The 21,608-nt window shown below is 36.6% G+C and overlaps 3 protein-coding genes across 3 annotated transcripts; 2 read left to right on the top strand and 1 right to left on the bottom strand.

Moving 5' to 3' along the window:
- Window positions 1–418: 418 nt before the first annotated feature.
- LOC110411374 (pyruvate dehydrogenase E1 component subunit beta-1, mitochondrial) lies at window positions 419–5,727 on the top strand. Its single transcript, XM_021421508.2, has 16 exons — window positions 419–589; window positions 949–996; window positions 1,079–1,153; window positions 1,532–1,612; window positions 1,720–1,746; window positions 1,856–1,918; window positions 2,081–2,167; window positions 3,248–3,373; window positions 3,589–3,722; window positions 3,823–3,895; window positions 4,048–4,113; window positions 4,588–4,626; window positions 4,703–4,827; window positions 4,918–5,032; window positions 5,229–5,311; window positions 5,478–5,727. The coding sequence occupies exons 2-15, from the start codon at window positions 973–975 to the stop codon at window positions 5,295–5,297; spliced, it is 1,104 nt and encodes a 367-aa protein (XP_021277183.1). The 5' UTR covers window positions 419–589; window positions 949–972; the 3' UTR covers window positions 5,298–5,311; window positions 5,478–5,727.
- Window positions 5,728–9,517: 3,790 nt separating this feature from the next.
- Window positions 9,518–16,895, top strand: LOC110426025 (hydroxyproline-rich glycoprotein family protein). The gene is made up of 11 exons (XM_021441133.1): window positions 9,518–10,056; window positions 10,666–10,738; window positions 11,316–11,390; window positions 11,923–11,984; window positions 12,079–12,147; window positions 13,093–13,121; window positions 13,213–13,420; window positions 13,507–13,791; window positions 14,421–14,474; window positions 14,907–15,889; window positions 16,620–16,895. Exons 1-11 carry the CDS (start codon window positions 9,937–9,939, stop codon window positions 16,624–16,626), a joined length of 1,965 nt encoding a protein of 654 aa, XP_021296808.1. The 5' UTR covers window positions 9,518–9,936; the 3' UTR covers window positions 16,627–16,895.
- Window positions 16,896–18,088: 1,193 nt separating this feature from the next.
- Window positions 18,089–20,655, bottom strand: LOC110426150 (leucine-rich repeat protein 1-like). Its single transcript, XM_021441328.2, has 7 exons — window positions 20,370–20,655; window positions 20,134–20,266; window positions 19,389–19,460; window positions 18,893–19,036; window positions 18,716–18,787; window positions 18,530–18,601; window positions 18,089–18,416 (listed from the first exon to the last, which is right to left on the bottom strand). The coding sequence occupies exons 1-7, from the start codon at window positions 20,473–20,475 to the stop codon at window positions 18,341–18,343; spliced, it is 675 nt and encodes a 224-aa protein (XP_021297003.1). The 5' UTR covers window positions 20,476–20,655; the 3' UTR covers window positions 18,089–18,340.
- Between the last annotated feature and the right edge of the window lie 953 nt (window positions 20,656–21,608).

Below are 21,608 nucleotides of genomic sequence, written 5' to 3'. Positions count from 1 at the left end.
GGCGCACTCACCAGCATTTCTCACTCGGAGGATTCCTTCTGTCTAATTGTTCTTCTTTGGGAGATTTTATTGCTGTTTGTGGGTTTAAATTCTACCTCTGGTTAGACGACCCATTGAATCTTCAAGTGTCAGCTTCTCATTTTTGACCCCAAGCAGCAGCAACCCTTCTCTGCCAAACATGCCCCTACTTTCCCCTGCGCAATGACCACAATATCCCCGACAATAATTTGATAAATTCCCAATAAATAAATAACGTTAAATATCACCCCCCCGGTTGCAACTGAACCGCCCGATTGTTCTCCGTGCACATTAAGATTGGATCCTGGCCGTTAAATGACTTTGGCAGCTGTGCTATCATCTGTGGAATGTTCAATTTTTTATAGAAAAAAATAAAAAAGAAAAAGTAGTTCAAATGGAAAGAGAATAAATTTTTTATTTTCTTCAAGCTAGTGTATTGTTAGCTTAGCTGAGCTTCGCCCTCCTTGCTTCTCTCCATTCTATTTGGCCATCTCCTTGCCGGTTAATTTCCTTATAAATAAAAACCTATTTCCAAAGTCAATTTTTTTCTTTTACATCATTTAAGAAACAGGTGCGTTCTTCTTATCTCTTTGATCCGATTCGATTTTTCGTCGATTATCGTTTGGTTCCCGCTTTTTAGCGTTTCTTCTTCAGATTTAGATTTCTCGATTTCATTTCTCCGTGTGTAAGAATATAATTTCGTTTATTTTACATTTTTTCTGAATCATTAGTTTCCGATTTAAGTCTCCGATTTAATTTTTTTTTGAATCGAAAATCCTCATAGTTAGTAAGTTGAATTAGCATTTTACACTGATCAATGCTCTAATTACATTGTGATATCTATTTTCTGCTTATTTTATTTATATGAAACTCGGATTAGCTTTGCAATGAATGGAATCATTTACAAATATGTTGTTATTTGGTGATTAGGAAAAGCCAAGTGAAGGAGGAAAGATGTTGGGAATCGTAAGGCAAAAGGTAAATTCTGGAAACTCTCCTGCTCTCTCATATACCTTAATTAAAGTTTCATTAGATATGATACGCTTTTTTGTTTATTAAGGTTTTGGGGCAGTCACTGCAGAAGGTTCGACCGGCAGTGTCGCTATTGAGAAGTTACTCATCTGCGGCAAAACAGGTAATTTCTTACTTTTTTCTTTTTTTTGGCGTCGTTCTATAATTGTTGTGGGTTTAATGCTATTAGAAATCAATTTGCATGGTACAAGTGTTAACTTATTCACAATAGAGTAGCTGTGTTTAATCTTAGGAGCCACTCTGTAGGTTACCCGCTTCAATTAACAAATTCAGAAGAAAGACCTGCGCTCATATGTGCTTGCACATGCATTCACAAAGATATGATTATACTTATATTTGTTTGTGTAGGCATATATTTTGCATTTTTTTGCAGTTATATTAAGTTGCTTTTGCTATTGTTAGTCTCTGCTAAAGGCAAGGCTTGGCTTTCAAGGAGTATTGAATTTTGTGTGTGTGTGTGTGTAATAACAATTATGCACAGATGACAGTGAGAGAAGCTTTAAACTCTGCTCTTGATGAGGAGATGTCGGCTGATCCGAAGGTCTTTTTGATGGGTGAAGAGGTGAGGAAATGTTAACAAGAACTATTTCTGATAATTATAACCACCTTTTTGGCTTTTTTTTTTAATGCCTGTTCTTATGTTTTTTGTTTTTAACCTTGTAAATGCAGGTTGGAGAATATCAAGGTGCTTACAAGGTTAGCGTTTCTTTCTGAAGAGTAAAATGCTTATTTCGCCATGTATGTTAGAGGCCATAGAAGTATTCTTACATCTGTCTGAGGATTGGATTTTTCCCATCTTTTGTAGATATCGAAGGGGCTTTTGGAGAAGTATGGACCTGAGAGGGTTCTTGATACTCCAATTACTGAGGTTATTCCTGTTGCCATGCCTATGCTATTACTCTCTTATTCTTTTTGTGATTTTCATTATTATTTGATCTAATGAGTAATCTCACATGCTTATTATGTGGGTGTGGATTGGTGCCTTTTATTACATTTTTCTCACCACAGTTGTTTATTTCTTGTTTCACAGGCTGGTTTTACCGGGATTGGGGTTGGCGCTGCTTACTATGGTCTGAAGCCTGTAGTGGAGTTTATGACATTTAACTTCTCCATGCAGGTTAGATGGTTCTGTTTTTTATTTCTGCTTCTGTATACTTGTACTAGTTATTTGAGTGCTACCATTTTCATAAAATCTGGAAATTATTTTAAGATCAATTGATATGTATCTTATGAAAAAAAAAAGAGATCCTAAAAGATCAATGCTTTCTGTTTTAAGACAATGGAGTTAAAAATGTTATTGTTACATGTTGTCGAAATTCTTAGAAGTTTGAATGAATGAAGTATGCCTGTTTGCCTTGAAGCCTAACAGACTGAATGAACATGAGTGGATAGTCTGTTCAACCTGTACTTTTGTAATAATATATGCAGGCTGAATAAGAAGGATGTGATAAATTATGTATCTGTTATCTTGATCTTCTCTTTCCTGGCAATAATTCTGAATACATATGGTTGTAGATTTTTGCTTATATAAGAGAGGAAACCATGAATTTGCTGGCATCTACCATTGGATCAAGACACTAGAAACCACAGTTTAAGTCTGATTACAAATGGAAAGTGTAAAGGACAGAGAATGATTATACTTTGTTGTCAGAGTTGGTTATCTAGTTATCAGTAATTGGTCTATCTTGTACAGTTATAGTTAAAGAAGCCAAATCATGTTGTTGGATTCAACTTTTTAGTTTCTTTGGTGAATTATATATTGGCTAATTATCAAAGAGCTGGTGTTAAGGCAAGCAAACATATGGAGCTTCCAAGGAGATGCGCTTTATAAAAATATGGAGTCTTTAGAGTTCTTGTGGTAGTCATCTTGCTGTGAAAGATGTCTCTAGCTTTTGAACGATGATTGATTTCCCTCCTGCTCACATCCTACAAGAAAATGTTCAAAAGAACAAGTGATTTGGATGATGTTTTAGACTCTTCCAACATCATATGTTCTCGATATACACATGTTGTTTTCCCAAGATCTAGATTTAGTCATTATTGTGTGTCGGAATGTCTCAAATTTAAAGCTATATTAACATTGGTCTTTTTAATGGTAGTAAATAAGTTAAATGACTTTGCTTACTGTAAAATGTGTTTTTATCAGATTTTTGTTCTGATGCACATTTCTCTTTGATCTGTTTTTGGCCTTGTGCAGGCAATTGATCACATTATTAACTCTGCTGCGAAGTCCAACTACATGTCTGCTGGCCAGTTATCTGTACCCCTTGTTTTTAGAGGACCTAATGGTGCTGCTGCTGGTGTTGGCGCGCAACATTCTCAGGTATGGTTTCTTTATACTGATACTTGCACCCATCATTTGGATAGTTTACATTCATCCGCTCTTTCCTGTTCCCAGAGCCTACTGAGGTTGAAAATTGATTTGTTTTGTACTAGGTGTTGTGATTACTGTATAAGTATTTCCATTTTTTGGAGTTGCTGAGTTTCAATATAATAAGGAGCTTGTTTGATAATTTTGTCTTCCTGGTTATTATCCAGTGTTATGCAGCATGGTATGCTTCTTGTCCTGGATTGAAAGTGCTGGCACCATACAATTCTGAAGATTCTCGTGGACTGCTCAAGGCTGCTATTAGAGATCCTGACCCAGTTATTTTCCTTGAAAATGAGTTGTTGTAAGTAAATTGGTAAAATATGATTCTTTTGTATAGGCCCCCCCCTCCACCCTACCGGTGCCCCTTCAATTAGACTTTTAATACAATTATTCTGCTTCAGATATGGCGAGTCATTCCCTGTTTCTGATGAAGTTCTTGATTCCAGTTTTTGCCTTCCAATTGGGAAAGCTAAGGTAATGCTATTATATCCCTGAAAACTTACTTACAAGACTCTCATTATTACCAATTTTTATGCTTTTGCAGCCGATGATTCTGCTGTAACTCATATCATTATGCTGCATTTTCATGGCATTTACATTTACTGTTGAACTGTCTACTTTAACAGATAGAGAGAGAAGGAAAGGATGTGACTATTACAGCTTTTTCAAAAATGGTCGGCTATGCACTGAAGGTATGTCTTGTGTGCAATATCTGTTTGGATACGGTGTGCGGAATTATCCTTGAGATAGATTGTCAATGCTAGTGCACAAGATTCTACAGCTGAGAAATAAAGGAGTAATCTAAAGTAGAACTTCATGTCATGTGAAAAAAGATTGTTCTTATAATTAATGGCCATGGAAAGTGCCAAGTATTTTTCACCCGATGCATGATGTTTTCGTTGCTATTAGTGACTTAGGTGGATATTCCATTTATCTTGTGTATGGAAGGCTCCTGTGTTTAGTTAGACTATCTTTAATCCGTGGGCTCAAGACCTGCGAGCTTAGAGCTCTTGTTAATGGGACATCCAGTATCATATTGGGCTACTGAGCTCTCCTTTACGGATTTCTTTCTTTGTAACTCATTTGTAATTTCCAAATAATTTAATTATATAGTACTAATATGTTGGCTTGTGGAGTTATTAACTAAGAGACTGTTTGTTCTTCAGGCTGCTGAGATACTTGAAAAGGATGGAATTGATGCTGAGGTAAATTATAACACACAGAAGTGCAAGTCCTTACAAATTCAAAAGAGATGCAATGACTGATTTTTGTTAAATACAGGTTATAAATCTGCGTTCTATCAGGCCATTAGATAGATCCACAATCAACACATCAGTCAGGAAAACCAACCGATTAATAACAGTTGAAGAAGGGTTTCCTCAACATGGTGTTGGTGCTGAAATTTGGTTTGGGGTCTTTTCACTTTAATCATTTAATTTCTGCTTACTAAATATTCTGGCACCTTCTATAACTTACACGGTATACTTCTTTTACAGTGCATCTGTAGTTGAGGAGAGTTTTGGTTATCTTGATGCACCGGTTGAGAGAGTTGCTGGAGCTGATGTTCCTATGCCATATGCAGCAAATCTTGAGAGAATGGCTGTGCCACAGGTCATTCCTTTTCTCCCAATGCTTTTATTTTGACTAGTTTTACAAGCTTCTATTCAAGGCATCTGACAACTAGGGTCTTTCTTCTTTAATCCACTCCCCTTCTTCCTAATACAACCTTTTGTCAAATCAGCTAGGTTGGTTCCTGCACATATGTGATATTTGTATAGGTTAATTTATTCATTTATGGATTCTGCAGGTTGAAGACATTGTCCGCGCTGCCAAGAGAGCATGCTACAGATCTGTACCATTGGCTGCTGCTGCATAATTGAACCGATCCAGGTAGGAAATTTTTCCTAATACAGGTTATGTGCCAAAGTTGGCCAATTGCATGTTTCTTTTTATTGCATTTGTAGTCCTATTGCAGAGTTGTAGTGTTTTTTTATCTTGCCTTGGACTTGTTATCAGTGGTCAATTCTTAATGTAACCAACCAATGAATCTTTTCAGGAATTAAAGGGATATGATTTTTTTTTCCTTTTCAACACTTTCGGGGAGGAGCTGCTTCATTTAATAACTGGGAGATTGTTAGAATGATGGGAAATTTTGTGACATTATTTGTCATGTGAACGTAACCCGTTCAATCCTTGGAAGTCAAGATTTTATGTTTTTCCTCTTTATCTGGGGCACACCCACCGGAGAGGGATCTGCTACTGTTTCTGACCATGTGTTTCAATCTTATTTTTGCTCAGTTTAATAATTTTTGAAAGCATTGATTTGATTTGGTAATACAAGATTACGAAATAATGATAAAGGATTACTTCAGGTTAAGTTAATGAGGTAGATTTTGTGGTCATAAAAGGGTTATGCATAAGTATCATATTTTGAGTAACCTGGATTAGAACTAGTAATTGGTGGCTATCACAAGTGATTGGTTGCCTTTGGCGGGGCCATGAATAATGGTGACTGCTGGGTGCTGGCCTTTGGCTGATCGGTCATGCCATGTCTTCCGCCTGGCCTAATTGTCACCATTACTTAAAGGGATAGCAGTCGGCTAGGTGAGGCTTCGAAATCCACTCTCCCCAACCTTACCGGAAATTCATTGAATGCAAAATGTCAAAGGCTCTATTTGAAAACTCCCAGTCTCTTGTAGTTGGGAAGGTAGGAGAACCATTCACTTGCAACTCCCCTCGCATTCTCTCTAGCCCGCACAGAGACTTGTTTGACTTGTTTTATTTAAAGACTACCTTCCGAGTCGATGGGTAATGTTGGTTTGGAGCAAAATATAAGTGCATTGTTAGACGCTACTAGCAGCTAAAAGATTGGATTACAGCGTCCCTCCTTCGGATTCAAGAGGTTTGGCATGACCTTTCAAGGCTCGAGAGAGCATGGATCGAGTATGATCAGGCTCAAAAGATAAGTCTTGAGCTGGATTGAAAATATCGTTGGAATTGGAGGACGCTTTTAACGAATAGTGTGCTTTTGGTATAAAGGGTAGGAGATATTAATGGTGGAAAGAAACGTATAGAAACTAACAAACAGAAGTCGAAGCTTGAATTCAAGGTTTGTGGTGGTATTTCCACTCAATTGCGATGTTAAGGGTAGTGTGATTACCCAAGCTTCACACCTTGATTTTAGTCATTGGTCTCGAAATTAGAATATGCTAGGAATCGATTGATTGGTTGATGTCTTTGTCGTCGTTGGCCTGATACAGGTGATAACGGTAACAACTAACCACCTTGGCATTTCTCAATCCTATGCGTGATTTTTGCACACCTGCATGGTTCATTCAAAGACAAGGAAGCTTTTATCTTGTGTCTCCTTGTTCGTCTTCTTTGAACAACGCTTAGGCAATGATGATCTTCTCTGTATCCCGCCAATTTTATTGGGTGTCGGTCTGATGTCTGAGTCCGTAGGCTTGATCCATTCACACCTCCATTCTGATGCTTAGAACATATGACAATGGGACCAATAAGATTTCCATGTACGTTCAAAAGCACGACTAAATAGGCCTAGGTGGCGAGGGTCTGGCAGGGCAACGGCTTTGTCGCTGTTAACAAACCACCTGGCCTGCTCGACCCCATGTGTGTATATATACGTTGAGTAAACATTTAGGCCTTAGCAGGGAAATTAACATTACTAGAATATTGCTGTAAACCTATGCTTTTGGAGAGTAGAATGAAGTCAAGTGCGAGAAGAACAGGAAGAAGAAACTATATGTTGATTACTTGGAACGCCATGCCATCTGGTGATGCCAGATTTTGAGACCGACTTTTAAAATCGCCGCTTCCATTTGGTACTTTTGCATTTCTCAAAGCCATGATACAGTAAACGACCAGCGTGAAATGGTAATGGGTCTGCTGAAAGAATTTCAGACAAAATGAAGAAGTGGTCAGAATTTTTGAGTTAGATCGCTTTCTAAGGATGACTTTGAGCTACCGCATCACATGCCATTTGTCATCTGTTTCCCCAGGCGTACTGAACCATAACATCAAAAAAGTTGAAACGTCTCTCTACAATTTCCTTTGTCTGTAACATCTCTTTCCTGGAGAGTCTGCTGTTACTGTGCAAGTACTCCAAGCCAAGCCATGAGCTGTTCTAGGGCACTTGCACCCTCTGAGTACTAGTACCATAATCAATATCCTTTGAATCTGGATCACTCGTACAGAAATCAGCTACATCATGCATAAGTTTTAGATGCAGCAGCTAATCTCTTGTTATTAAGTTAAATTCGTGTGAAAACCAGTTTCAGTATTTATATTAATTGAACTCGTTTCTTTTTTCTTTTCCTTTTCTTCTTCTTCTTGGTTTTCTTTTGCCTTGTTCATGTAGTTTTGTTACTCTCCTCCTTCGCAAGTTGACTAGTAGTATTAGCATATTGCTGCCGAGTTGGGCATGCATGCCAGGAAATCCAAAGCCTTTGTGAGCCTGGCTGGAATTGGATAGTAGAAACTTTTAAGTTAAAACACAGGAATATTGAACCCATATATATATATATATATATATATATATATCCGTTGTGAACACATGACTAATTTAGGAAGATTGTCCAGGCGTGATTAAGGAGGCAAAAAATAGGAATAAATTGCAACAATACAAATATGAATAAGAAGAAACTGATATTACAGCGGCCGCAACAGGGTTTGATCAGAAACATAAGTGGAAGCCAAAAAACACTGGTAAACACACAGAGGAAGTCCTAGACTTAGGCCCAAAAACACGTTTTCTTGACCAAACAAAGTCTCAGTTCTCTGCCCTGACTGCCTCCTAGTATTTTCTTTTCACTGGTCTTCTAGCTTTTAAGCTTTTAGTGTAATAATAAATTAATGTTCCTGGCCTCATATGGGACCTGAACTGACTTTGAAAATTCGACAAATTCATTCAAAGTAACCAAGAAGTAAGTTACGACCAAATTGTGCCAAAAGAGAAGCTCAGTCCCCTTTTTCTTCTGCTACCAAATCCTGCTGTACAATTAAACAGGAACCAAAATGAAATGTTTCCAGCAGCGCTGGTCAAGATTTTGGCACTTAAAGGAAAGATCTGCCCCTTATCCATGAAACTTGTGGGAACCTAGCTCTTTCTTTGTTTCCAGCTAATCACTCGGCGTTGGATGGATATATTTTTATTTGCGTCAAGTTTTGAGTTGAGGCCAGTAGTGAAAAGTAGGAGGTCAGTCAAAAGACTATAATATTCTAAAAGCCAGTCTTTTCTTATTATTATTATTTTATTTTATTTTTTACATTTTGAAGTTGAAAATAATTGATTTTTAATGAATATATATATATATATATATATATGAAAGCTTATTCCAAATTCTTTAATGAAATTTAACAATGTCATTCTTTTTTAAAAACTTGGTGACGGTATGTTCATGGTTTAAATTTTATATTTTAAATTTATTTTTCGTTAGATTGATATTTTTATTTTTTATTTTTGTAAAACACGACTAAAAAAAAATAAGAAATAAAAATCAAAGACAAATAAGAATATCAACTAAAGGGAACCTTAATTTATTATCCAAAATCCAATTCAAACTCATTAATTTGGTGAACAATTCATTTTCATAAATTTTCTGTAAAGTTAAATAGTAGATATTAGTAGTGGAGTCGTTAGGTTTGGTCTTTGAAGTAAAATAGATGAAAGAAATTTAAATTACAAAACAGAATAATTAACCATTTTTTAAAAAAGAAGAAAGAAATCAAGTAATACAGCCATCATAAGAGCAGGATTGAGACCCGACCATTCATTAAAAGGAGAAATAATGAGCCTTGACCTTGTTTATTTATTGTTGCTCTCCCTTTCATCAAATATAACATGTTCCGTTTAGTCCACAGCATAGATCAATAAATTATAGGTGATTATTGATGAAAATTATCCTATATATATATATATAAATTTACATAAGTTTGTACAGTTTATTTATGAATTAATTTAGTTTTAATTTACATAGTATAAAATAATTTTACTTTTTTTTTTGAAAAAATAATTTTCTAACTTGGCAAAAGGGACCCTTGCCTTTAATAAAGGATTTAGGTGGCATTTGCTTGTGTGAATTTTGAACGACTTAACATTAAAGAAATGAAGGGAAAAAAGTCTGAACAGATTAGAAAAGAAAGGGCTAAAGGAATCTAACGGGGCGAACAAGTCAGACACAGCAATTTCCTGGGTCTCTGTGTTCTATTCCTACAACGTATGTGGTTGAGTTGATTGTATGCTTTCCCTCTTCCTTTTATGTAGTTGACGGAACCAGACAGATATGAGATGATGCTAATGCAAAGTTGGAACGAGAAAAAAATACTCTGAAACAAAGGAAGAAGACGAAGAAGAAGGGATTTGATCTCGGAACTCCGTTTTTTTTACTTGCAAATTGAAATCACGTAAAAAACAGATATTAGAAGAGGATTTTTTCTTTTTCAAGAAAAGTTTGTGTATATCTCGGGGAAAAGAAAAAAGAATAAACGAAAAATAAATGAAGACTTCTCTGAGACGGTTGCGAGGTTTTGCACTTCACAAACGCGGTGGGGAAACCAAGGACCGAAGAGATCTTCGACCTTTGGCTCAATTGGACGAGCTCGCTCAGGCTTCTCAGGTCACCTCTCTCTCTCTCCCTCTCTTGCTTTCTTTGGTTGCTAACAAATCCAAGGGCAACTTTTCTTTTTTTTTGCGTTTAAGTTTTTCCACGGTCATTGCAATTTCTAGTTCCAGCTCCTTTCCTAATTTTGATTTCTCTTTCCATTCTTCAATTTTCAGTTAGGGTTTTCTCTCTGCTTTGGGAGCTGATATTATGAATTAAGAGGGTTTTTAGGAAAGATTTGTACGTTACTTTTTTTTTCTTTTTTTATAAAAATGCTTTGTTCTATTTAATTTTATTAACTGAGCAAACTTTCCAGCCCGGTCCTGGAATAATTGCTTGCTAAAATATGTCGATTACTTGAAAAAATGAGTCCTTTTTAGCTTCGATTTTGCTTAGCATTTTAATAAAAGAGAAGGCTTGATTTAAAGGATTAATTCAGCACTTGTTGTATAAACTGTTAAGAGTAGGAATGCTGTGACCAATGAAAGTTGCTCAAAGTCGGGGCTTGGAATTTTCACTTTCCTAAAGTTGTGTCCTGCAAATTATTCAAATGTGGTGATTATAATGGTGGGGTGATCTATCAACGGTTTTGTATGATATGTTTGTCCTTTGTTGTGCCTGCAGGATATGGAGGATATGAGAGACTGCTATGATAGCTTACTTTCTGCAGCTGCAGCAACTGCAAATAGTGCTTACGGTAATTTATTGACATGTTTTGTATTAATTTGTGAATTTCTTGTATTTCTTCTTTGTGTGTCACTGAAATTATTATTATTTGTCTTATGAATTCATTTAAGCATGCTTTGAATCTTGTTCATGTTATGTTTTTTACAGCATTGATTGTTTTGTTATTTGCTGCTCGTGCGGCTGGTTGTCCATGTTATGCTTGTATAGGCATCCCTCAATTATTTCAAGCTCTTTCTATGATGGCATGATTTGTTCTTTTCATGGTAATTAATACATCGAGTTGAACTCTAGCATTAGTATCATCTAAAATTATTAAACACTTGCTTTTGCAAAATGCAAACGTCATTGCTGAATTAAAATTTTCTTTTCAAGTAGCAGCCCTGGAGACTGACAATTTTATAAACCTAGCAGTGGAAATAGTTGCTGTAAAAATGATGGCATTGGTTCATTAACGGTATTTTATTTGTTGGTTCAAGCTTAAGCGTGATGATCAAATATTAATTATCTGGTTGCTAGCTTTTTATACGGAATACTTTGTATGCTGTGCCATTTCTTGAAATCTCTCATTTAGCCCTGTTTATTCTCAGAATTCTCGGTGTCATTGCGGGAATTGGGTGCTTGTCTTCTTGCAAAAACGGCATTGAATGATGATGAAGAAAGTGGTAAGTGCGCGTGTGCGCGTGTGTGTATATATGTGTGTGTGTGTGCGCGTGTGTGCGTATTCAATGTTACCAGTTAACTTGAACAAATAACACGTGGCTTTTCAATTTCCATGTAAGACTTTACTTTTGTACTCATCACTGGTAAATAAATTTTTCCCATGATAAGTTGCCCAATTTCAAAGTACTACTTGTGTTTTGGATGTCAAATTTGATTTAAGAGATGAATCAACTAAAAGTCAATTCTTTTCATTCATTTGAATCATGGCTTATTCACATTTAATATAGTCTGACATGTGTAATGCATCCTTAGTGTTATTACCTTCATATGTCAAGTTCGAGAAAGATGCATATTGGTTTTTAAATGTGTTTAGCATTGGTACTATGGTTATCCATTTTTGGCACATTCAGATTGTAGTACTTGGTTTTGGATGGATAATAGTTGTTTCATCAGAATGCATACTCTTTTGTGTGTAGCAGCAATTCCATTTCAAAAAGGGATGTGTGAAATTAAGTTGCTTTTGTTCCTGTCCAGGTAAAGTATTATTAATGCTTGGAAAAGTACAGTTCGAACTCCAGAAACATGTTGATAGCTATGTGAGTCATTGTTTGTTACTATCTGGAAGCTCTCATAAAATTTTATGTCTTGCTTCTTTTCTGTGCTAATGAAATATTACTTTGCATCCTTTAGCGGTCTCATTTATTTAAGACAATCACAAGCCCATCAGACTCCCTTCTTAATGAGCTTCGAATAGTTGAGGTTTGTTCATATGGCCTTCTTTCATCCAATTATTGGCAAGTTCTATTTGGTCTTTTGCTATGCAAATTTGCTAGTATTAATTATTCTATCATGTGAAGGTTGTAGCTTTAGTTTTTTTTTTTGACTCTTCTTGTTGATGCAGTGCTCCAATTATTTAGTCATAATTGTTTTTTCCTTTAAATGTCCATAATATTACAATTTCTCGAAATGTACATACCAATGATGATGTGTGGATATTAGTGGTTAGCAATAAGATTAACACTTGAAGATCAAGTGATGGGAGTATAGTCCTTTAAGATTTATTAACCCCACTTTTTCCCTGTGGTTAGCGATAAGACTAACACCTGAAGATCAGGTGATAGGAGCATAGTCTTTTAAGACTTATTAACCCCACTTTTTTTCTGTTAACATAAACAATTTGGAAGCTTTGCAACCTGGAAATTGTCTGAAAGAGTGAACGACAAGTGGGGTAAAGAGGCCTTTGTTATATTTGGTTCTTTATTTCTTTCAAGGAATAGAACTTATTCACCAAGAAAGATCAAAGAAATGCCTCTCTGTTCCTCTCTGTGGTCGCTTTAAAGCATATGAACCCCTTATAATGACATTTTGAATGCTATGGATAGGTCTACCCTTTGAAACTTGCATTTTATATTGTGATAATTATTGGCTTAAGAGTTTTCAAACATTGTAAGGGCTCACTTAAGAATCCAACATTGGATACAGGATTTATCTCTGGCATCTTAACTCTGTATGTTATGTGCTTTTTTCTTCAGAAGCATTGATGTATCTATCGTCATTTTATTAGGTGTTATGTGAATAATATCAACAAATGCTTAAATATTCATTGGTGAATCACTTAGTAACACAATATTGCATTATATATTATAGAGCCAGTTAAGCATTTCGATAAGGTAATATTGAACTTTTTCCCTTTTGTTGATACAGGAGATGAAGCGGCAATGTGATGAAAAAAGGTCCAAGTTTTATTTCTTTTAAACAAATATGCAGACACAGAATTCGTCTTTCAAAAATAATGGCTTCTAAAATTTGGTGCCTTATCTACAGAAATGTGTACGAGTACATGGCAATGAGACTCAAAGAAAAAGGAAGACCAAAAAGTGGGAAAGTGGAGAATTTCTCTATGCAACAATTACAGGTAGCACATGATGAATATGATGAGGAGGCAACTTTATTTGTTTTTCGTTTGAAATCTCTGAAGCAAGGACAATCAAGAAGCCTTCTTACACAAGCGGCCAGACACCATGCTGCTCAGGTTTCTTTTCCATTTTCTTTACTTTGTTGAATTTTTTTCTTCCTTCTGTGGGTGATTGTTGTTCTATTTCCTTTGCTTGAAAGCAGTTGTCCTTTTTTAAAAAGGCTCTTAAGTCTCTTGAAGAAGTAGAGCCACATGTGCAGAAGATCACTGAGCAGCAGCATATTGATTACCACTTCAGTGGACTTGAAGATGATGACGGAGACAATGGTGGGGATGATGACAGTTATGATAACAATGATGAAGATTATGATAGTGATGATGATGACAATGATGTTTATGACATGCATGATGATGGTGAATTGAGCTTTGACTATGGACAAAATGACCAAGATCAGAACATGGTTCCTACAACACGACACTCGATGGAGGTGACTATTTAATGTGCTATTTCTGGATGCAAAAAGATAAATGACATCTTTGCTGAAATCCAATTGTTTTTATGTGTGTGTGTGAGTGTGTGTCTGAATAAACTTCATTCTCCTGAGTCCTGAGCAGTGGTGAAAAAACGGATTTGACCTGCTGGTCAGATCAGTTCAACAGGGAACTGGTGGCTATCCTGTCCAATAAAGTCATTTGAACCAAGTGTATATTGAATGGTCAATCATCTGGTCGAACCAGACCAGACTGGCCTTGAACTGTTTTCAGCGTTTATTTTATTATTTAATATTTCAAAAATTCTTTGCAAGTGGTAAGATTTGAACATTTGGCCTCTTGCCTGTCTATTAATGACCATACCATTGAGCCAAGTGCATGTTTTTTTTAAGTGTTTACAGTTTTAATACCAAAATCACACTTTAAACTAGAGCACCACCTTTAGTTGGACTGGCCGGTTGAACCAGGAGCCTCACTGGTTCAACCTTCGGTCCGGTTTTTAAAACGTTGGTCCTGAGTGTTAAAAAGAAAGTTGTATGGACTTCCCATGGAGATGACTTGTGGAAAATAAGAACTAGCTATATTTCCCCAAATTTTTAGAATGATTTCATTGTGATTTTTGCAGTTGGATCAAGTGGGCCTTACATTTCCCCAAGTTGCAATGGTGGAGGCTGCAAAGGTAAGAACTAGCTATATTATTAGTTATGATTCACAATATGAGGCTGGATATATATTGCAAATTTGGGTCTTTTACATGTTCATATAGAGCTGTCTAATGAGCAGTTCCTGATAATATATCATTCTATTAATTGCAATCCATGGCATATGTCCTTGATCTGCTGACAAATGATATTGGTTTTTAATGTAAAACTGTTTTACCATCAAATATTTTGAAACTAATCATCCTGTTAGATATCAGGTTTCACTGGACTATAAAATTAACCATGCAATTTCAGTGATTGGTCAACAGATCTATATGCATGGACATTTGTGGAACACAAGATGACATGCGTCCTTTGAAGCAACTCTACAACCTCAAATTTTGCATTTATTTTTGTTCCCCCCTTTTGCAGCAAACAAATACTTCAATGCTCCTTGTGTTATGTTGCAGGAAAATCTAGAAAGAACGCGCCGCCATTCTTTTTCATTTAGAGGGGAAATGAGGAACAGCAGCCAATCAGCCCCGCTTTTTGCTGAAAACAAATCTGACCCTTCTGAGAAAATGCAACCGTTATTGGCACGAAAGTTCAACTCATATGTATTACCTACACCAGTTGCTACAAAAGGTTATATTGGATTAGGTAATCCAGCTCCTCAATCTTTCAAGACAAGTTTGAATGAACGTTCAAATAATTTGTGGCATTCATCTCCGCTTGAACATAAGAAATATGAGAGGATTTTGGGAGATGAGAAATATTCTGGATCTGCTGTTATGAATGCACAGTCAGTGCTGAAAGAGAGCAATAATAATGCTTCTTCAACTCGACTACCCCCTCCTTTGGCTGATAGGGTTTTATTTTCGCGGGTTAGTCCAATTGCTGCTTCTGATTCCAAGAAAATCAAACGACAAGCCTTCTCTGGTCCGTTGACAAGTAAACCATGGCCTACTAAACCTGTTTCAGTGGAACATCCTGGATTGTTCTCTGGACCAATTTTGAGAAATCCAATGTCTCAACCACCATCAACATCTCCAAAAGTATCACCAAATACTTCCCCTACTTTTGTGTCATCACCTAAAATAAGTGAGCTTCATGAGCTTCCAAGACCCCCAGCAAGTTCAGTCTCCAAGTCTTCAAGACCTTTAGGCTTGGTTGGTTATTCAGGCCCTTTGATGTCTAGAGGTCAAGCCTTCTCTGCTACAAATAAATCAGTGGTGTCAAGAGCAGCCTCTCCACTGCCAAAACCTCCACAGGCTGTCACCCGCAGTTTCTCCATACCCTCAAGTGCTCATAGAGTGATGTCATTACCTGTGTCCGAGCCACTGGAAACTGCTGTCAATTCAGGGATATCTGAAGATGTTGCCTCACCTCCTTTGACACCAATATCTTTATCTCAAATCCAGCCGTCATCAGCTAGTTCAGAGACTGTTGATAGGTAATCAGAACACAATGCTTTTGTTTTCTTTGATCCATTTAGATCAACATGCACTAAAGTGATTAAATTCCAGTATTGGTTGGTATTTCCTGGGAGTCACTGGATGAGATGACTTTACCAGTTGAGTAATCAATGCTTTTTTATGCAATTTTCTTCCTCCTTATATACATGACTTTGTAACTTTTCAATACTTGTTAAAACATGAATATGCCTTAAAATGGACCGACTGCATCACAATTTTCTACAGTGGTTGGGAGTGCATAGGTCTGATACTTTATTAAACATCTATCCAACTCAACACATGTTTGATAATGTATATTCAAAAGTCAAATATATGATCTAAATCCAGTAAATTCACAAAACTCAATTTCGATGTTTTGCCTGTCCAGCCTGGAAATGCTATGTGCTGATACTTTTGTTTGTCTCCAAGTTTATTGGGGCTGTATAGATTCGTCGATGTTTTGAGTGTAAATGCAATCTTGGAATATTCTTGTCAAACTGCCATCTTTATTCTGTTGTTTTTTAACAAGCAGCAGTTTTAGAAACTTTTGATGGATTTTGTTGCTCCATTAGTGGTCCTTTTCTTTGGTATTACCCTGGCATGCAAGGTCTATATTACAATAGCATGAACAATTGCATATAATGCATTCTGGTGTGCCTTATATATAGCTTCTTTTTTCTTTTCTTTTTTTTAATTCTATTTCTGATTGTACATGTGTGATTAATGCAGGAGCTGATTGATTAAATCTATTTCTGGTACTGATTTCATTTCTGACCAATGGGGGCTAAAAAGAGTTTTTACCGTATCATGCAAGTGCAGATATGTGAATATATCCTTGTCTATTTATTTTTCCTATATCATTTTGATATGTTTTAGCCACTCCTTGTCTATTGTGAAGAACACTTGGCATGGCTTAGTCAAATAATTGTCACGTGTTCCATCATTTTTGAGAAATTTTGTATTTTCTCCAAGGCATTTAATAGCTAATTCAATTCTTTTACCCTATGCAAATTACTACTAAATAATATTTGGCAGAATCGGTGAATTGATTTGTCTTATGTTGTCTTATTTTCACTAGTCCATGACTCATTCCTTTAGGCCTCAACCCTCCACATCCATAACCCAACCACAAAAGATGTGAGTCAGCATTTCATATAATCTAAATTAATATACTGCACTGCTGATGTATGAAGAATTTGGTTAGAAACAGGAGTTCTATGTTGTATCAAATTAATATCTGTAAGTTTTGCCAGTGAGATCTTCAAAAAACTTGCTTAATAACATTTTTTTTGGGTGAACATGTATAGTTGGAATGGGCACACTGAAATGGTTTTCCACAAATATATACTATATTATTTCTGTTAACTTTAGTCTTTGAGTTAAATCTGGAATACTGCCATTGCGGGACAAATAAGGTTTCTTTTGGTTTCAAATTAGTTAATGCAATAGGTAATGATTGAATTGGGACACATTTAGTTTGAATATTTTATTTTCTAAAGGTTTGACTTTAACAGGCTTTTGAAAATATGCCTCTGATTGAATGTACATTTATCTTGCCTGGATGGATGTAACTTTTTAGTTACTTTCTCCCGTTTAACTAATGAGTTTCCTTTTTCCATTTTGCTCTTTCCTTTGTATTATAACAAAGCTTGTTATGTACATTGTAGTAAAACGTAGATAGTGAAAGTTGATACCACCAAACAAAACCTAATCACTGCACACCTATATATATGCACAAAATGTTATTACTGTTATTGATTCCGATGAGTTGAGTTCCCTTGCGGTTTTAGAATGAAAATCAAAAGCAGGTCAGCACTGTTGAATGAGTAATTTTGAATTTTATACCTTTCTCTTTCATTTGCATTCGCTAATGGGGAAGGTCTCCCTAATTTTAACCTGCAGGTTACGAGTTATAGTCCAAATATTGATATAGGACAATTGAATCGCGTTAGTATTTTCAGTTAGGGGCATTGGATAAGTTGGAAGGGTAGAGAGAAAACCTTGTCCAATGCTGAGCTCCAGAAGATCTTCTGCCGGATTTATGAAGCTCTACAACATTTATTAGTTTCTGTAAGGGGATGGTGATTCTCAACATCTGTCACTGCAATTTGTGCCCAAGCACATTGAAAAGTATGATTGTGCTGTGGATAAGAAAGCAATTAGAATGTTTCAGCTCTTTTTTCCTATGCGGATGAATGTGACGAATACTTACTGTCTGATAGTATAAAATGATAAATCCAAAGGAGTAGATGCAGAGTGGATGAACAACTCCATATTGCAGCAAGCAAAAGGAGATACAATTGGCTTAGGCTTGACTCCTAAAGATGACGACTACTTGCTACAAGTAGTCTTTACTGCTATTACGTGCCAAGCAATAACTAGTATATAACACAACCCTTCCATATAAAGAGACAATATATGGAACTGGCAAAAAGAGTCATTGCTGGGCATCATTTGCACCCTCCTGTATCGTATCTCACAAATCCCATCAGCTCTGGTCCTTCCAGTCTCGAGTTGTTCGTGAAACTGCAAAAAAAATTTTAAAAAAAAAAACGAGATGAAACAACCAAGCAAGAGAGCAAATCGCAGCCTTCGACTCTAATTCTGTACCAAGACCAAAATTCAAAGTTAATGAGTACCTTTCCTCTGACAACCTAGTGAAGGAGCCGGAGGTAGGGATGGTGCCGCACAAATCGTTGTTGGATACGTCACTGCTCGACAACAGTAGGTGTTAAATAATACTAGGCTAGGAGGATATTTAGACTAAAACGAGTGTTGAATAGAGACTAGACTAAACCATGACAATGCCATGACTGATGACTCACAGGATCTTTAGATTTCCAAGTTTTGTAAGTTGTCTTGGTATTCTTCCACTCAGTCTGTTACTATTCAGTCGCCTGCGTGGGAATGAATCAACAGAGTCTCAGTTGCAGGTTTACATTAACGACCATCAAATATCAACTAAACTTTGTAATAGAAAGGAAAAAGAGGAAAGGCTTTACAGGAACTTTAGATTAGAGAGCTTGGAAAGTGAAGCAGGGATGGACCCAGTAAGGTTGTTGTGGTAGAGATCCAAGCTCACTAGGCTTTTGAGTCCTCCAACTTCCTCTGGTATGGAACCCACCAAGTTGTTCATGTACAGTTCCCTGTAAACATGCATCAACCATGAAAAGAATATAATAACAATAATAATAATAATTTAACATCAAAATCGGCCAGCCAGTGATCGGACAGCCACGGAGTCACCGGCTAGCTAATATGCTTGGTGAGGTTAATCATAAATGTTAGTAGAGCAGGTAACTAGGACAATGACAATGACTCAGCCTCGGCATTTAGTGCAAATAAATCTCATAGTCCTATCTTCCAAGCCAGCCATTTTTAACATCCCCTCGATAACTTAACTCTGACGCAATGCCCAGAAAGTGACGTCATTGGTTCCTCGATTTCTTCTTTATTAAAGTATGCATTGGCAGCAAAGATATTGTGATGGATGCTTACAGATATTGAAGACGCTCCAGCTTTCCCAACTCGGGTACTAAACTGCCCGACAGCTTTGCATTTCCAAGGTCTCTGCACCATTATTAAGTACTTCATTGGTTATTTCTTCGACATCCATACAGACTAATGCTAGTGCTATTTCAATTCAAAATTTGCACAACAATTTCATAGGAGCCAACCGCCTTCTTTTTTGTTCCTTTTCTTTTCCTCACAAATGGCAAATCTATATTTTTTTCATGATTTTTCCAGCTCTTCTTGCGGATATAACACAAATCTACCAATTATGTTGCTTTGTATTTAATTAAGAAATGATTGCTAACATATGTACAAGTGCAAATTAATTCAGGCTAAATATGTTATATCATTTAAAAAAACTAGCCCACATGGGAGTTTATTAGCTGATAGATAAAGAGATAAAAACAATAAGTTTTGATTCTTAATGCTGCCTGTGAAACAGATTTCACCAGGTCAAGAACACTTCAGCTACCTGACCAATGGTTAAAAGCAGAACGCATATATTCATTCACCGGAGCCAGATGATACAGTCATGATCCAGTTTTACAATTTTACAAAAGTAAATGAGGCTTGACAAAACTTTCCAGAGCTCAATCAAGCAAAATACCGAGGTATAGGAACGGACTAAAGAAACAAACCGCATCTACATGCATCATGACATAAAAGGTGTTAAATGAGTGAAGAAGAAAAGAAACAAAAAGGTTGTGGAAGTGATTATAATGGTGCTTACAGACGTGTAACTCGATTATCACCATCGCAGGTAACATGAAACCAAGTACAAGGATCCACCAATGTTGGATCCCAACTCTCCAGCACGTTTTCCGGGTCCTTCGCAGCTCTCCTCAAAGCATACAAAGCATCCCCTGTTCATCAATATACACCCACAAAGGATAACATCCATGCCATTAAGAAACTGCATTTGAATATAGTAAATTGTTTTAATGGAACTCAAAATTCCTAGTCTACCTTCCACATTTGCACTTGTCGGTGCCAAAGTGCTCAACAGAGTAACAACAAGAACGACATGAACTGGACTAGGGATCGCCATTAGCAACAGCGCCAGGAAGTTCATGGTACCTTGGTCAGAATCAGAGATTTAAGAAGAGTCAAGTCTCAAGATGCTAACAACTGCAATATATTATTCAGGTTTCAGAGAGAGAGAGAGAGAGAGAGAGTGAGAGAATGTGCGTTTTTGGAGATATGGTTTGCTACTTTGTTAAAAGCATTGGAAGCAGGGAATCAAAACCTTTGTTGAGAGCATTTATAGAGCCCATAAAAGGACTGCTGGCTTTGTAGCGTAAACAGTAACTACTACAAAGTTTAAATTAAATGAGAAGTGGGCCTCCGTCCTATGCTTTTGTTCAGTTGCTTTCACCATCCACTGCTTCCCCAAATATACCCTCAATTCATTTTTCCTTTAAGACCATCTTCTCCTCTCTGCTCTTTTCCCTCCACCAATCTGAGAGGCGGAAGAAGCAATCAGCACAAATGGACATAATAAAGTCAGGTGGGACAGCTTCTCTAGTGCAATGCAACAAACCCCCATTTGATGCTTCAAGAATTGTGCTTTCTTCTCTAAATAGACATTACAGGCTGTGGTGCAGAGAGGTTAGAGGACTATGTTGAATTTAAATTAAAAAAATTGCAACAAAACAAAAAATCATTGGTTTATAGATTCCAGAGGGCTGCGTGCATCAAAGTATTGGAGTGGGGAAGAAAAAGAGAAGGCAAATCTTTTGAACTCTGTCGGAGCCAAAGCCTGTTTGGTAAGAATAAGGGAGACCCCAGGGCATCTCTGGACTGACATTTGTCTATTTTTACCGTATCAATGCTCTTTGAAGTGCTGAAAAAAGGTAGAAGCAATAGCGGATAAATTTTTATTTTTAAGTTTTTAAAGTGCAGATAGATGTGGACAAGTTTAAAGAGCATTGGCAGAAGAGAATAGAATGCTACGACCTTGGAAACGTGTTATGGTTGCAGCAAACTTGTAGAATCTCTGGTTCTTAATTCTTCAACGAATATATAATACTAATAATTTCTCCGTTGACTGTTCCGGGTAAAATATGTTATCTTTGCAGATTGTTTTTCATCTTTGTTCCTGGCTTCATTCATACCTCTTGGATTCGGTATTGAGAGGCCCGGTTCAAAAAGCAGCAAAAATATTCTCAACGAGTCAACCCACTGCTCTTCTTCTAATAAGATATT

Source organism: Theobroma umbraticum, unplaced genomic scaffold (genome assembly GCF_002168275.2).
Source record: "Theobroma umbraticum cultivar Fairchild unplaced genomic scaffold, ASM216827v3 scaffold_30.0, whole genome shotgun sequence".
Taxonomy (NCBI): Eukaryota; Viridiplantae; Streptophyta; class Magnoliopsida; order Malvales; family Malvaceae; genus Theobroma; species Theobroma umbraticum.
This window is presented reverse-complemented; position numbering and strand designations above follow the sequence as displayed.